Source organism: Mobula birostris, chromosome 12 (genome assembly GCF_030028105.1).
Source record: "Mobula birostris isolate sMobBir1 chromosome 12, sMobBir1.hap1, whole genome shotgun sequence".
Lineage (NCBI taxonomy): Eukaryota > Metazoa > Chordata > Chondrichthyes > Myliobatiformes > Myliobatidae > Mobula > Mobula birostris.
The window spans coordinates 56,088,284-56,105,581 of record NC_092381.1 but is presented as its reverse complement, the minus strand read 5'-3'; the positions used below and the strand labels follow the sequence as shown (position 1 = coordinate 56,105,581).

The following is a 17,298-nucleotide window of genomic DNA, read 5'->3' as shown; positions in this document are numbered from 1 at the left end:
GTGATTTGTGGAAGGACAGGTTACTGGGCTACTTTGAGACCACAACTGGTAATCATCATCGATGAGGTACAAATCTGAGCATTTCTGTCTCCAGGCTAGTAGACTGACGTTCTGCTGCAGTGCATAGACACGAGCTGGCTGCTACAACACAGGCCTTCAGATACCGTATCATGGATAAATTCACAATTGTGTGCTTGAATTTAGCCACCAGTTCAAAACACAATAAAATGTCCTGTGTCATATTGGTGCTTGGTTCCATAACTCCTTAACACTGCTCAGAGGGTTTCAGCAGCTCTCCCCAAGCATTTTATTTCCCACAGCTACCAGAATTCCAATATGCAGTCCTCATTAAAGACCCCATCTGAGTCCTCTGCAGCAGGATATTTCCCTCCAGTGAGCTGAGTATAAGGTACACTGTTTCTGGCCGCTGGTCACTCAGTGTCTTACCATGTACAAAGCCCACCTCGGTAGCATTGAATGAAATCATGTGGTATTGTGTCTTTATTGTTGACTTCTTACTGTTTACTGGCTGGCAGGTTACAGTCCTTGGTTATACCTGATCAGGAAGGGAAGTGATACTGGGATCAGCCAGTTCCGCACACACTCACTGTTAGGACCAGCAAATCAAAAGAGATGATGGGGTAAAGACAGTGCCAAGGAGGATTAGAGGATGACTTTACAGTGTTGGAAGTGAGCACCTCTTTAAAGATTGGCATGCACTCTCAAATCCGCTGGCCTGGCAGGAGCATTTGTTTCTTAATTTCATTGTTCTTATTGTGTTGTCATTGGAGAGAGCCCAGAGGAGGTTCACTAGGATGATTTTGGGAATGAAGAGGTTAACATATGAGGAGCATTTGGCAGCTTTGGGGCTGTACTCACTGGAATTTAGAAGAATGCAAGGGGATCTCATTTGAAACCCATGGATTGTTGGAAGGACTAGATAAGGAGGATGTGGAGAGGATGTTTCCTCTGTTGAGTGTATCCAGAACTAGAAGGCACAGCTTCAAAATTGAGGGCTCACCCTGTAGAACAAAGGTAAGGAACTTTTTTAGCCAGAGAGTAGTGAATCTGTGGAATGCTCTGCTGCAGACTCTGGTGGAGGCCAGGTCCATGGGTATATTGAAGGGGGAAGTTGATAGTTTCCCGATCAGTCAGGCCATCAAAGGATATGGTGAGAAGGCAAGTGTATGGGGTTGAGTGGGTTCCAGGATCAGCCATGATGGAATAGTGGAGCAGACTCGATGGGCTGCATGGCCTAATTCTGCTCCTATGTCTTATGGTCTTATTGACTAGCTTTGGCTGCCTTGTATTGTGCACCTCCTTGTTCTGTAAGAGACCAGACTGAGTGTTGTGTGATTGGTTTAGGCAATATGACTAAATAGCAAGGTATATTCAGGCTGTGAGATGTAGGCCTGTAGCTTCTAGCAGGGCTACGTGTGTGAGGATGCAGTTCAGGTTATAAATGTAGGGCCCGAATTATGATAGAGATTGGTACATGTGATGGTGGAGTTTGATACATTGAGACAGTACGCCTGTTTGAAGGTTCACTAAATTTAACCACTCATGTCATTATTGTAGGCACTGCAGTTGCCTCATTGGAATTGAATTTCTGTCCTTGATTTCTTCTGTTACCTGTTGTCAGTGCCTTTGAGCATGCAGACAAAAATAACTCAACATTTACTAAATCTCTTTATTTATTTTCATGTGCACTTATTGGCAACATTTATGGCTTGCATAGGTTGTCGGTATTTTTGAGGTCACTCATACCTAATTCATGAAAATTTATTTTAAAGATGGTCAGATTTTGGTTATAGAAATTGTTTTAGATTCTTCTGACCTTGTAGTGTGGAGGGGCATAATTTCCAGCTGCTTCATTGGAAATAGTGTGCAGGAAAGATCCCAGCACTGAATCCAGTGGAACCTGAGCCATCCTTTCATTCCTGCTCTGTTTATTATTTGCCTCTGATAACTTTTTCTCTGATCTTGGTCATAAATCTACAAGTCAGACTCTTATTAAAACCCATGGAAATACTGAAGTGTGCCTTTTTAGATTACTCCTTTTATTTCTTTCTCTATTTTATTTAGTCATGAACCCAGTTGAGAAGAAAGATAAAGATGATGTATTTCCTTTTAGTGCTGCTTAATAATACTGTTAATTGAGCAATACACACAAAATACTGGAGGAACTCAGCAGGCTAGGCAGCATCTATGGAAAAGAGTAACCAGTTGACATGTTGGGCCAGGAACTTTCACCGTGAGTCCCGCTAAAGGGTCTCGCCCCAAAACGTCAGCTGTTTACTCTTTTCCATAGATGCTGCCTGGCCTGCTGAGTTCCCCCAGTATTTTGTGTGTGTTGCTTGGATTTGCAGCATCTGCAGATTTTCTCATATTTGTGATCATATGAACTGATATATTTGTGTTGTTTTTAAATAAAGCTGAAAATAAATATCTGTGTGTATAGGACAAATGGGAACGACTTTGCACAGAAGGAAATAATACTTTGGAGCTCTACCAGCACGTCAGCCTCATGACATTGGATAGTATACTGCAAAGTGCCTTCAGTTACCATAGCAACTGCCAGATTGCAAGGTCAGCATTTGGACAATTTTACCAAATAACTTGAACACTGATTTTTTATGTAATGCATGAAAAATATGTTTGAAATAATGTGTGTGTGATAAGGAGGAGGAGCTATAAATTATTTGAATCTAATATATGGACATATAAAAATTGAATCAAATGTTTTCCCAATAGCAAGTTTATCAAACTACAACTCTGTCTTTGCAGTGTTCCTGCCATGGTTCTGTAATCTTCAATGGTTGAGTTCATTCTCGGCAGATAGCCTATGATATTTTCAGCCTGTACAAATTAAGGTCTGGTAAAACATTGAAGCCACAGATAAAACACACCCCAGAAACATATCTGGCCTTTTATGCCTGAACTATTCCAGATTTCTGAAATGTCTTGTCATTCTTCGCGGCAATAGATTCCCAAATTTGAGACCCCTTCATTTTGACTGAAGACCATTGCCAGGTTACGTTATCTCTCCAAAAAAGGTTCATGAAAGGTCACATTCCAGAGGTGGCAAAAAGGTAGTGAGACCACAGCTCCATTCGCTCCACATGATCTATTAGTTTTAAGAGAACATCAAAGTGCTAACAGAAGATCTCTAAACACAGTGACCGTGCACCCTAACAAACATTCTCTGTTTTCAGCCAGCTTGGATTCTGTACACCGGTAATAAACCATCCTCTACCTTTGCTGCTTCTGTGTGATCCTTTATTCAAAGGCTAATGCATAGATTAGTAATGAAATTCTGGTTCTCTCTCCTGACCTGCTTCTGTTTCTCTTGGACTTCCAGCTTCTGCAGCTTTTTTCCCCCCATTTTGATTATTATTAGTGAAACATTTTTATTGTATTCCGCCCCCCCCCCACCCGTAACTCTTGTGTTTATTTTTGGTTCATCTCATTCACCATGTAACTTCAGTCATCTTCAATAACACCAGTTGGCCAAATTTGAACCTCAATTTAATTGTTTGAAAGAACGGTAGTCAATGAAGGGAAACATTGTGGCAGCAAGAAGTGCCTGAACTCACACGTTACACACACAAAATGCTGGAGGAACTCAGCAGGCCAGGCAGCATCTATGGAAAAGAGTAAACAGTTGAAGTTTCAGGCCAAGACCCTTCAGCAGGACTCCAGCATTTTGTGTGTGTGGCTTGGATTTCTAGCATCTGCAGATTTTCTATTTTATCAGTAGTTAGATGATATTGTAAATTATTTGGGATAAATTAGGAGAATACCAGTGAGAAGGTGAGGTGGAGTGTTTTTCAGACACGGGCCGTGGCTGAACGTGTATGCCAATAAGTGAGTGAATTTATATCGGGGAAAACCATGGTGCTGAGAGAGATAGTAAAGACCCTGGTTTTGGATGAAGTGTTGGTAACACACTTGCCTCAAAAGTTGAAGGCTTCAGTTCTTACTCCAGAGATTTCAGCATAAAAATCTGCTTTTAGAGTCACCTACTGGATGATAAATTAAACTGAAGGCTTGCCTGCTGACTTAGCTGCTGTTGTAAAGGAAAGCAGGTTGTTTGCTAGTGTTCATGTTATATTTGATCATCAGATTAGCTGTCTCTAGCTACTAAAGCTCACTGTTTGTGGCAGATCCTTCCAGTCAACCTTGCTGCTCGTTATAGAAGTGACTACCTTTTAAAAGCAGGTCATTGGTTGTATGGTGCTTAGAGACAGCCCAGGATCACAAAGGCAGTATATAAAAGTTTAAAGAGTTGTGCCTCAAAAGTATTGATTGGTACCCAAAAGAAATCAGAATATAGGACTGCAGAATGTAACCCTGAAGACTGCTCTCATCTCCACAGTGCCAATAGATGACTCCGAGTCCCCTTGCTCAGAAGTAGTGATAATGTACTGGCACCAATATAGTTTCATTGTCCCGACCAGTTCCTGAAAAGGTCAGTAGAATCATTGTTAGGTGCGCTCCTCAGTTCTTGAGGACTTTAAAGTAAGCCCAGTCGCTATTGCTGCACCATAACGCGCTGGCTGTCAGCACTGCTGCTTCATAGCTTCTGTGATCTAAGTTCAATCTCAATCTGCCTATGTGGAGTTTGTTTCTTCCTCCCATCCATGTGAGTTTCCACTATGTGGTTCAGTTTACTCCCACATCTGAAAGACACAGAAGAGATTTGGTGGACGAGAATAAATTCAAGAGCTGTAAACTGAAGATCTATGGGGAAATAAGAGAGGGAATGGACTGATGAGATTGTCTTGCTGGGACCAGTATGGACCTGATTGGTAACCCTCAGATTCAGAGAACTGGAAAAGTAAGAAGACACGCGGGTTCAGAGAAGCGGAGGGCTGATGAACACAAAGGTAGACCAAACATTTAGTGCCGGCAGTTAGAGGCACAAAACACAAGAATGTGAAATTGTTAGATATGGAGCCCAGCAGTTGCCAGGAGACTGAAAGAAAAGACTGAACAGAAAAATGTTGCCACACTGTTACTTACATATCAGGTTTCCAGTAAGGATGAAGTTTATGTTTCTTTTCTGTCTCTAGGTGCTGACACCAAATTTGGTACCTGGACAATCTGGTTTCTATTTGATCACAGACAGTTCTTTTGTTCTCTCCCTCTAAACTAAACTAAAACAGGCTTGTTTTCTCACAGTTTGAATTCTTTTAAAGGGCCACTGTCCTTGAAACTTTGACTCTAATTCTTCCTTCACAGTTTACCAATACTTACCAATTGGCTAAGTATTTCTAGCATTTTCTGTTTCTCTTTTGTGGTAATAGTGCTTTGAAGGAGAATAAGCAAGTTTACTCTGCTGTCTTCACTGGAAGACCCGAGCAGTATGGTGGAAGTTCCAGATGCCAGGGGGCATGAAGTATTTGAAGTTACCATAACTAGAGAGAAAGTTCTTGGGGAAACTGAAAGGTCTGAAGGTAGATAAGTCATTGGGCCAGATGGTGTACACCCCAGAGTTCTGAAAGAGGTGGCTGAAGAGATCGTGAAGGCATTATTAATGATCTTTCAAGAATCACCTAGATTCTATAATGGTTCTGGAAAACTAGAAAATTCCAGATGTCTCTCCACTCTTCAAGAAGGGAGAGAGGCAAGAGAAAGGAAACTACAGGCCAGTTAGTCTGACCTCAGTGGTTGGGAAGATGTTGGAGTCGATTATTAAGGAAGAGGTCTCAGAGTATTTGGAGGCACATGATTAAATAGGCCATAGTCAGCATGGTTTCCTCAAAGGAAAATTTTGCCTGACGTATCTGTTGTAATTCTTTGAAGAAGTAACAAGCAGGATAGACAAAGGAGAATCAATTTATGATGTGTACTTAGATTTTCAGAAGGCTTTTGACAAGGTGCCACACATGAGGCTGCTTAACAAGCTATGAGCCCATGGTATTACAGAAAAGATACAAGCATGGATAGACCAGTGGCTGATTGGCAAGACCTAAGAGTGGGGATAAAGAGAGCCTTTTCTGACTGACTGCAAACGACTAGTGGTATTCCACAGGGGTCTCTGTTGGGACTGATTTTTTTATGTTATATGCCAATGATTTGTGATGGAATGGATGGCTTTGTTGCAAAGTTTGTAGATGATATGATAGGTGGAGGAGCAGGTAGTTTTGAGGAAGTAGAGAGGCTACAGAAGGACTTAGATTAGGAGAATGGGTAAAACATGGCAGATGGAATACAGTGTTGGGAAGTGTATGGTCATGTACTGTGGTAGAAGAAATGAAAGGGTTGACTATTTTCTAAATAGAGAAAATAAACAAAAAACTGAGGTGAAAAGGGACTTGGGAGTCCTTGTGCATAATTCCCTAAATCTAATTTGCAGGTTGAGTCTGTGGTGAGGAAGGCAAATGCAATGTTAGCATTTATTTCAAGAGGACTAGAGTATAAAAGCAAGGATGTAATGTTGAAACTTTATAAAGCACTGGTGAGGCCTCATTTGGAGAATTGCATGCAGGTTTGGGCCCCTTATCTTAGAAAGGATGTGCTGAAACTGGAGAGGGTTCAAAGGAGGTTCACGGAAATTACTGCAGGATTGAATGGTTTGTCATATGAAGAGCATCCAATGGCTCTGGACCTATGTTCATTAGAATTCAGAAGAATGAGCGGTGATTGCATTGAAACCTATTAAATGGTGAAAGGCCTTGACAGAGTGGATTTGGAGATATTTCCTATGGTGGGAGAGTCTAAGACTAGAGGACACAGCCTCAGAACAGACAGCCGTCCTTTTAGAACAGAGATGAGGAGGAGTTCCTTTAGCCAGAGAATGGTGAATCTATGGAATTCCTCACCACAGGTGGCTCTGGAGGCTAAGCCTTTATGTAAGTTTAAGGCAGAGGTTGATAGATTCTTGATTGGTCAGGACATGAAGGGATAAGGGGAGGAGGCAGGAGATTGGGGCTGAGAGGAAAATTGAATCAGCCATGAGGAGACTTGATGAGCCAAAATGCCCTAATTCTGCTCCTACATCTTAAAGTCTTATGGTCTCATTACTCCCAGTCTCCAGGATTAATCCTGACATTGGTACATTCTGTGTAGAGTTTCTTCCTGTGGCTTCGTGAGTGCCCCCAGTGCTTGAGTTTTCATCCATTAACCCATATGTCTGTGTGGATTAAGTTGCTACTGTGCTTTACCTCTTAGTTTTGGAATGTGACAAAAGAATCATAGAACACAGAAACTTATAGGTGGTCAGGTCACTGAGGTGAAAACCACATCTCAGCCAATTTTTTCTCCTAACTACAATGTTACAGTATTCACAACATAATAATAAGTACTTTATTGATCCTGAATGGGAAATTATTTAATTATTTAAAACATCCTCTACATCCTCTCCAGTGCAATCACATTTTCTTCTCTGATGAACAACAGCATTCTCAATACACAAGCAGGAAATGTAATAGGCATGGAAGAAAAAATATCCCCAACAGTTCCACAAGAAAAGCTGGCAGTTTCATGTAGAATTGTTAAAATAACTCGGGTCATTATGTTTATGTCCAGACTCTCTTTGGGCTCATCAAAGTTTCCTGAAAAGCTCAACTGCTGAAATTTCCAAGAGATTAGAATTACACCCAGCAAAGACAATGTTTTAGAATTTCACTGTCTCGTAACCTTTCAGTTGCCCTGTTTTCTTGCCTGTGGATCTGGTAAGAATATGGGAATAAGGGGGCATAGGGTCATAGAAATTGCTGAACAGAAACTGGCCCTTCAGCCCATCTAGTCTGTGCTGAACCATTTAAACTGCCTACTCCCATCGACCTGCACTGGGACCATTCCCCTCCACATGCCAATCCAAACTTCTCTTAAACATTGAAATCGAACTCACATGCACCACTTGTGTGGCAACTTGATCCACACCCTCACGGCCCTCTGAGTGAAGACGTTTCCTCTCATGTTCCCCTTAAACTTTTCACCTTTCACCCTTAACCCATGACCTCTAGTTGTAGTTCCACTCAACCTCAATGGAAAGAGCATGCTTGCATTTACCCTTTCTATACCCCTCCATAATTTTGTATACCTCTATCAAATCTCCCGAACCTATTCATTTATTCCTTATAACTCAGATCCTCTAGTCCTGGCAACATCCTTGTAAAATTTCTTTGTACTCTTTCAACCTTATTTACATCTTTGCTGTAGGTGGGTAACCAAAACTGCACACAATACTCCAAATTAGGCCTCACCAACATCTTATACAACTTCAATTTAACATCCCATCTGCTGTACGCAATACTTTGATTTATGAAGGCCAATGTCAAAGGCTTTCTTTATGACCCCATCTACCTGTAATCTGTCTGTCTAGGTACCATATCCGATGCGGACTTTGGTGACCATGGTTTTCCATATAGATCTATCCTTCGTTTTTGGATGACTTCCATTTCCTCGATGTGTAGCTACCTGGCTATGCTTTTGATGTACATAAGCTGAGGTCTTCCTCTAGGTTTGCTCCCCTCAATCTTTCCAGAGAGTATGAGTTTTTCTAGTTCATCTTTCTGCATGATGTGTCCTAGGAATCTGAGTTGTCTTTCTCTTATTGTTGGTATGAGTGATTGAACTGCTTGGGCTCTTGTGAGAACTTCTTCATTCGATGTGTGTGTGGTCCATGATATTTTTAACATTCTCCTGTAGAACCATAATTCAGTTGCTTCTAGTCTCTTTTCCATTGCCGGGGAAATGGTCCAGCATTCACTTCCATAAGTCAGGATAGAATAAATGTAGTACTGCAGCATTCTGCTTTTAGTGTATATGCTCATCTTTCTGTCTGTTAATATGATCTTCATTTTTTGGAAAGCTTCTTTCGCCATTTTGTGTCGCACCTCCCATTACTTGTTATCAGGCTGCCAAGATATCTGAATTTGTTGGTTTGTTTGATGTTTGTATTTCCAATCTTGATCACACATTGTGGGATGTTTGTCTTTCTGGAGATGACCATGCTTTCTGTCTTCCTGGTGTTGATTGAGAGGCCTCTGTGATTACTTTCTGCTGCCACTATAGTGAATAGTTCTTGAAGTTTTGTTTCTGAGTCAGCTATTAGTACGATGTCATCAGCATATCTGATGTTATTTATATTATGGCCTCCAATTGTGAATCCCTTGATGTCTTTGATATTTCTCTAGATATTTTCACTATACAGGTTAAATAAGTCTGTCGAAAAGACACAACCTTGCCTGACTCCTCTCATGATATTCACATACTCACTCACTTCTTCTAGTCTGATGGATGCTGTCTGGTCCCAGTATAAGTTTCTTAAGAAACATATATCTTTCCCATCTATGTCAAGATCTTGAAGCATTTCCAGAAGATCTTGCTGTCTGACAGTGTCAAAAGCTTTTGTATAGTCAATGAAACATAGGTAGATGTCCTTTTGTACCTGGATGGCTCGTTCACAGATCATCCGTAGCATGAAAGTTGCATTTCTGGTTCCAGTGTTTTCCACAAAGCCGCATTGTTCTTCACGATTTCTGGTTTTATACAGCGCCTTGCTCTCATCGTGATTACTCTGAGAATAATTTTTGCCACATAGCTCCTCAGGCTTATTGCACGATGTAACTCACATTCTGTTGCTCCCTCTTTCTTTGGAAGTGTGATGAAAACTGATTTACTTAAATCATCAGTTATCTCCCCATGATCATAGATTTCATTTGCTATTTCTGTTATTTTCTCTATTCCAAAATCTAACTGTAATGCCAATTTAAATTAATTATGGACCTGTATACCCATATCACTTTCTTCTACAGCACTCTTCACTGCCCTACTGTTCACTGTGTAAGGCCTACCCTGGTTGGTCCTACCAAAGTGCCACACCTCAACCTTGTCTGCATTAAATTCCATGAGCAGAGACTTCAGCAAGTTCTAGAAATTTCTGCAGGTCTTTTGCTGTTACCCTTGGGTTCTTTTTTCACTTCCTTCATCAATGCACATTGTACTCTCGTTGTGATCTTTGCTGGATGCCCACAAGTAGGGAGAGGAACAACAGTACTCAACTTCCTCCATTTGGAGTTAATTTCTCTTTGGTGGGCAGATGAACACTCAGGTCTTTAGAACTTCTATTGTAGCCCTTTCCAGCTTTGTATGTCTACATCTTTTTTTCTGTGGTCCTCTGAAAGTTGTTTTGATCGAGGCAAGGTCCACATAAAGAGACCTTTCTTGAGAAGTGTGGGCTCTGTCAGTAACCTGACTTTGTGTCTTTGTATCTATAACCCACACCTCCAATCTCATCTCATTGATTGGAACACCTGACTCCAAATAGCTTTTGTAGAAGGCATTACCCCAGAGGTTCAGATACCTTTTTGAACCTTGACTGTGATTGTTTAAATGGTGTACTCAGTGATGACGAGAAGAAGTACAATTGTTTGTGTGTTATTAGTTTAGGCAGATTGTGTTTTTCTATTATTGTGACTAAGATGAAGATCAGACCATATTTTATGAGTAATTAATGTAGAAAACTAGGTAATTGCAAAGGATTCACAAACTTTTTCTTACAACTGTAACTCATGGTTATTGCAAAAGATTATTTTTGTGTGAAGTTTCCTCAGGAGCTCTTTCTGTTTAATTCTTTTGCCAAATTTATTTTTTTTCCCTGAAAGTCTAGGGTATCCTGCAGGGAGGAGTTACTTACAAAGTGGCAGCTTTGATATTAAATGATTCACTTTTTAAAATTTGCATCTGACAATAGATCTTACACTAGAAAATGATAACTATTAAATGAAAGGTACTTATTTTTTTCATGAAAATATATTTACAATGGGCTTAAACTTAAATTCAGAAATTACAATGCCTTACTTACTTAGCCAAAGCAATGAATTTCAACATACTGTATTTTCTATTAGAGTTCCTTAGCATTTTTACCAAATACTTATCGAGGAATCTGGGCAAGATAGAAGCCGTTCAACAACTGGGGTTAATGTGGACCCGAGATATAGAGCTGCAAATGTACTTAAACATATTCAAGAATAATAAGGTTGTAAATTCCCCAGAAATGTCAATTAGAATATGTGTGTTTCCTTGAAGATGTTTGTCAATGTGCTTTAGAAGACTGTGGTGTACATCATATGAAAAGCATGTACCCTGCATACATAGGTCTTTCACCAGATCTATGCTTGTAGGTTATGTCTGACAATCTGTTCAGAATCAAAAACTGGTTTAGTATCACTGGCAAATATTGAGAAATTTGTTGTTTGTTTTACAGCAGCACTACATTGCAATACATAATAAAAACACTATAAATTACTATATATATATGAAATATTAAATATGTAGTGCAAAAAGAGAGAAGAAAGTGAGGTAGTGATCATTGATTCATTGTCCATTCAGAAATCTGATGTTGAACAGGAAGATGTTGCTCCTGAAACGTTGAATGTCTCTCATCAGGCTCCTGTACCACCTCTTTGATGGTAACAATGAGGAGGGAGCATGTCCCAGATGATGGGGGGCCCATAATGATGGATGCCACTTTTCTAAAGCATTACCTTTTCTGCAGCTTTTTCTGATACTATGCTGTGACCCCTCCATTACCAGCGATGCAACCAGTTAGAATACCCCCTACGGTACATCTGTAGACATTTGCTCGTGTCTTTAGGGACATACCAAGAATCCTCAAATTCCTAATTAAATATAGCTGCTGCTGTGTCTTTTTAATTGCATCAATATGTTGGGCCCATGATAGATCTTCAGCGATGTTGATGCCCAAGAATTTAAAACTGTTCACCCTTTTCTTTGCTGATCCCTCAATGAGGACTGGTGTGTGTTTCTTCAACTTTCCATTCCTCAGGTTCATAATCAATTCCTTAGTCTTCCTGATGTTGACTGCAAAGTTGCGACTCCGCTAAACCAGCTGATCTATTTTGCTCCTGTACATCTCCTTGTCACCATAAGAAAGTTTGTTAACAAAAGTTGTGTTGCTGGCAAATTTATAGATGGCATTTGAGCTGCACCTAGCCACACAGTCATGGGTGTGAACAGAGTAGAACAATGGGATGATACACCCCTGGTGCACCGGTATTGATTTTCAGCGTGGTGGCTCTGTTATTTCTGATCTGCATTGGCTGTGGTATCCAGTGAGGAAATCAAGAATCCAGGTGCAGAGGGATGTACTGAGGCCCAGGATTTTGGAGCTTGTATGATCGTGTTGAACACTGAGCGGTAGTTGATCAACAACAGCCTTTTGGTGGTATTGCTATTGTGGAGAGTTAATGAGATTGCATCCACCGTGGACCTATTGTGGCAATAGGCAAAATGCATCAGGTCCAGATCCTTGCCTAGGCAGGAGTTGATTCCAGCCATGACCAACTTCCATCGCAGTTGAAGTGAGTGCCACTGCACGATAGTTGTTAAGACAGCTCATCCTGCTCTTCTTAGGCATGGGTATGACTGTTGCACTTTTAAAGGAGGTGGAACTATCTGACTGCATCAGTGAGAGATTGAAGATGTCCTGAACACTCCTGCCAATTGGTTGGCACAGGTTTTCAGAGCCCTACTAGGTACACTATCAGGGCCTGATGCTTTGCGAGGGTTCACCCTCTTGAAAGATGTTCTGATGTCAGCCTTCAAGACAGAGACAGGGTCACCAGATGCTGCAGGGATTTGCACGTGTAGTTTTATTCTACCTTTCAAAGTGTCTATAAAAGGTGTTGAACTCATCTGGTAGTGAAGCATCAGAGCCATTCACGATGTTAGGTTTTGTTTTGTAGGAAGTAACGGCCTGTAGATCCTGCCAGAACTGATGTGCATCCTTTTCCGTCTTTTAACATCAATTGGAATTATGTCTCCTGCTCTGAAGGTAGCCTTCCACAGTTTGTACCTGGACATCTTACCTAGTTGTAGATTGTCGGTCTTGAATGCCACAGATCTAGGCCTCAGCAGACTACGAAGCTTCTGGTTCATCCACGGATTTTGGTTTGGGTATGTCTGGTATGTTCTCAAAGGCGCACACCTATCCACACAAGTTGGTGACAACTGTGATGTATTCAGATTCGAGGATGAATTCTTGAGTGTTGTCCAGTCCCCCACCTCCCTTGTCCTCACCACTGGTGCGGCAGTCGTTAGTGTTTGCTTATACACTGGGAGTAGAAGTACAGCCAGCTAATTGGACTTTACAAAGCGTGGGCATGGGGTGACATAGTAAGCATTCTTGATGCTGGTATAATAGTAGTCATGGTTTTGGCTCCTCTGGTTCCACAGGTGACATGTTGGTGGTAGTTGTTCAGAGACTTGTTCAAACTGGTTTGGTTAAAATCCCCTGCACCAATAAGGAAAGGATCAGGATGCTCTGTTACATATATATATCCCCGGACTAGGGAACTAGACATGTCTTAGGCATCATCCATCCCTGATGCAGATGGCTGAGTTTGTTTTCAAAATGTCAGTTAAAATCAATACCTATACCTGGCTGGAAGCCTGAGAAGAGATTATTCATCTTAAAATGATGTTGCTTACATGTCTGTGACTGTGGATTTCAGCTGTAGCAGTCCTAAATGAGAAAATGCGATGATTCCCATCAGAGCTGCACGCAAAGAGTCACCTCTTTTCGGTGGCACCTTAGTGTTGTTGTTGGAGGCAGAGCCTGAAAAAGCCCATCTGCACATGTTGGAATCAGGCCGGGTATAAAAGAACAAGTCCATGAGACCGGATTGGGCAGGGAGAGCTTTTTATAAATCAATGCAGTAATTTGGTGAAACATGGGAATAGTGATTCCCCACAAAGACCAGGTGAGTAGAGGAAGCATAGAAAGCCATTCCTATTTTTCAGTGCATGGTTTCACTGTAGCCCCAATCTGTGCCACTACAAACTGACTGCATATGCCCTTGGGCTCAGGTCAGTTTTACATTGGCTGCAGTTGGCTTGGATTCTGATCTCACATCCCAGCAAATCTGAAGTAGAGGAGAGTTACCTGCTAAATTCACTCTTTCTATTGATTTCACTTTTCAACAGTAATTCCAAATTGAATGAAGCAACTCATTGATAATTTTACCCATTAACTGTGGACACACAAAGTGATAATTCCCTAATGCTGCTCATTCAACAAATAACCAAGACACTCACAATAACCTCTGTCACTGACAGGCTTGTTGAAGTTGGAGTTTGCCTATTGACTTTGGTTAGGAGTTGACTCAATTAAATTTACCTTGAGAAAAAACGTTGCTGATCAACTTGAGATTTCTCTTGTAGACGTGAAAGATTTTTCCTGTAGTGCACGCAGCATCTCCTTGGTGGACCAGCCGGAACAAACCAATCCATGGGTCTGTCACTGTTAGTATTGAAATTACACACATGGAAGAGAAATGCATCCTCTCACTTCTGAACTTCCGGAAGTGTGAGGGGATATTTGGATTGTTTGCTGTAGAAAAAATGCAAAAAAAATTCCAGCAAGCTGTTCATTACTTGGAGATCATTGATGAAGAGGGAGTGGTAAAGCTCATTTTCCAAGATGGTACAATTTTCCTGTGCGTTTTTTTTAATGTAAAGAACTGTTAACATTTTGAAAAATGTTAGGCCTCTGACCTAACATCCCGGAGATATTCCTCATTTAAATAAGAATGGGAGTTCCAGACCTCTTGTAAATAAATACCTGAAATGCTGTACGTTCAGATCAGAATCACTGTTTACATACTGATCAATCCCTTATCAACATGGCTATTTCTAATGTGCTGCTCTTGTAAATGCCAGATTTTAATTGCATAACCTATGTGAATGAGTATTAACTGAATGGAGTTTTATGGACTTCTTTCTAATTTTCCAGTGACAACTCATATATCCAGGCTGTGTACAGGCTGTGTTTCCTCTCCAATCAACGGTTTAGAATTTTTCCATATCACAGCAACCTTATCTACTATCTGAGCCTGTCTGGATTTCGTTTCCGGAAAGCTTGCAACTTGGCGCACCGTCATACTGGTAAGTATGAAGCCCTTGCCAAGTAGATGTAGTCACAAAATATACAAGCTCTAATGAAGTACAGTTGGCCTTCTGTAACCGCGGGCGATTGGTTCTGCGAACCCCTGCAGATACCAAAATTCGCTGATGCTCAAGTCCCTTATATAAAAGCCTAAGAGTAAGGGTGTTACGAAAAGTGAAAATAGCATCCAGCATTTGTTTTGCAGCGAGCCGTTATAGAGGCAGTGCGCACCCCGAGCAGCGAGAGTGCTTTATCTCGATTTATTTTGTGCATCCGTTAGCAAGATGTGTCCTAAGGTATCAGAAGAGCCTAAGAAAGCTCGTAAGGGTGTTACACTTAGCGTAAAACTGGACGTAATTAAGCGTTTCGATTGTAGTAAACAAAATAAAGACGTGCGTGCATTGAACTTGCCTGCGTCCACCATTCGTACTATTTACACGCAGAGAGAAAGAATCTTGAAAGCTGCCGATGTTACTATTGGTTCTGCTAGTAGCATATCATTCCTGCTTTTACTATATGTTAGTGTTATTTTAGGTTTTATGTGTTATTTGGTACGATTTGGTAGGTTATTTTTTGGGTTCAGCTTACGAAAGGTTTCAAACGAACACTCTACTTTCGGATAGCGGGGGATACTTGTACAGTATTTTCGGTCCGCGGATGCAGAACCTGTGGATACGGAGGACGGACTGTATTCAATAATAAAATCAGGTTGTGTCAGTTATGGAGTTTGTGATGAAACAAAGTCTTGGCACGTTTTAATGACTTATTTCTTCATCAGATTGAAGAAAGTCAGGAAGGAGAATAAAAACCTTAACTATTTGACTTTTATTATCCGCAATAATAAAGTAGTGGAGGCGGTTCAAAGATTTGTATTGAAACAGCAAAGCTGTTTATTCTTGCTTGTGTTCGCTGAAACATCGATAAAGGATGGTACCATTGCTAGAACAAATCAGCAAGTCATTTTGTCCAGGATAAATATCCTTCTAACATATTTCAGAGCATAAGTTGAATAATAAATTATGGCCAGAATTCACTTCTCTTCAAACAGTAGCATAGAATCTTTTACATCTATTGAAGAGAACATGGGGGAAGGCATTTTAAGTCAACTCTGAAATGCAGCACCATTGAACTTGAAAAGTTGGTCCGAATTTCCAAGCATCTCTAGGTAGAGCTTGAATCTACAACCTTCTGACCCTGAGACAAGGTTGGTACACAGATGATGTCAGTTTATTTGTGAGGGGATATAAAAAATTTGTTAGAGATGGCGAAAGTAACTTTAACTTTACATGCATGTATTGACTTCTGATGGTACTCACCCCAGCACACTGAAAGAAGTAAATGAAGTGTTAATGGTAGCTGGCTAGAGTGTTTCAATCCTCTTCCACATTGCTACACAGGGGAGTGAGTACAGAGGACTTTGTCCTCAGCCCTGGTATGATGTGGATAAAATTTCATAGAATCATGTAACAGACTTCAAGCCACTTTCCCTTTAAGCTTGTGTTGTTTTGTCTTAACTCTTCATTATTTATCAATATGCTTTTTCCCTTTCCAAATATATATCCAATTGCTTTACAATAATTCTTCTTAGACAGACCATTCAGATCGTAACAAATCCCTTGTGAAACGAAATCTTATTTTCCTTTAGGTTCTCTTATCAATTCCTTTGCATGCTTTTAAAATCTCAGTGCCTACCTGCTTTGGACATTATGGACATGAGATAAGGTCAAACCACTGATTAATATTATTAAAAAATGGCATAACTTCCTTTTTTATGGTTTCTATTGATTACGACCCAAAATCCTATACCGATGGATTGGACAAGAAAGGGTTTTTGATTCACAAGACAATGCAAAGTACTGATTTAGTGACAAGCAGTACAAAATATAAAGGTCAAAAATACCATTCATGTAAGTTGCATCATTTCATGCGAGAGCCTAAAACTACAAAGTTCTATTCGACACAAGATCAAAAGCATTGTTAATGATGCGGATGGGAAAGTATGAGGTCAGGAGCAAGACTGTCGATTCAGCTCATTGGAGATGAGGGAAGAAGGTCTAGCTGTCTTTAGCTTTTGGATGGTGAGAGTCTGCCTTATAGAGGACAACTGCATTGGAAAGGGGTAGAGTAGCAATAGACGTTTGGGCTGGATATTAGTTTGCAAATGAGACTGGCTTAGATGGATATCTTGGTCACTATGAACCAGTTGGTTCAAATGGTCTGTTTCTGAGCTGTATGGCTATTAGCTTGGGGTTCAATTTGAAAAGGTGAGGGTGGAGATTGGAGAAGATTGTGCTTAAGAACAATTGGGTACAGACGGCTGTGCTAGATATTAGTGAAGTGGGAGTGTAGTCAGAGAAGTCCCACTGGAGGTAGGTTAG

General features: G+C 40.7%; 1 protein-coding gene across 1 annotated transcript in view; it reads left to right on the top strand.

Annotated features, from left to right (window-relative positions):
- The window catches only part of cyp4t8 (cytochrome P450, family 4, subfamily T, polypeptide 8), an 81,907-nt gene that overhangs the window by 26,466 nt on the left and 38,143 nt on the right, over positions 1-17,298 (top strand). The window contains exons 5-6 of the mRNA XM_072274683.1: positions 2,462-2,589; positions 14,768-14,919. Coding sequence (XP_072130784.1) covers positions 2,462-2,589; positions 14,768-14,919 — 280 coding nt within the window. The remainder of the gene's footprint in view (positions 1-2,461; positions 2,590-14,767; positions 14,920-17,298) is intronic.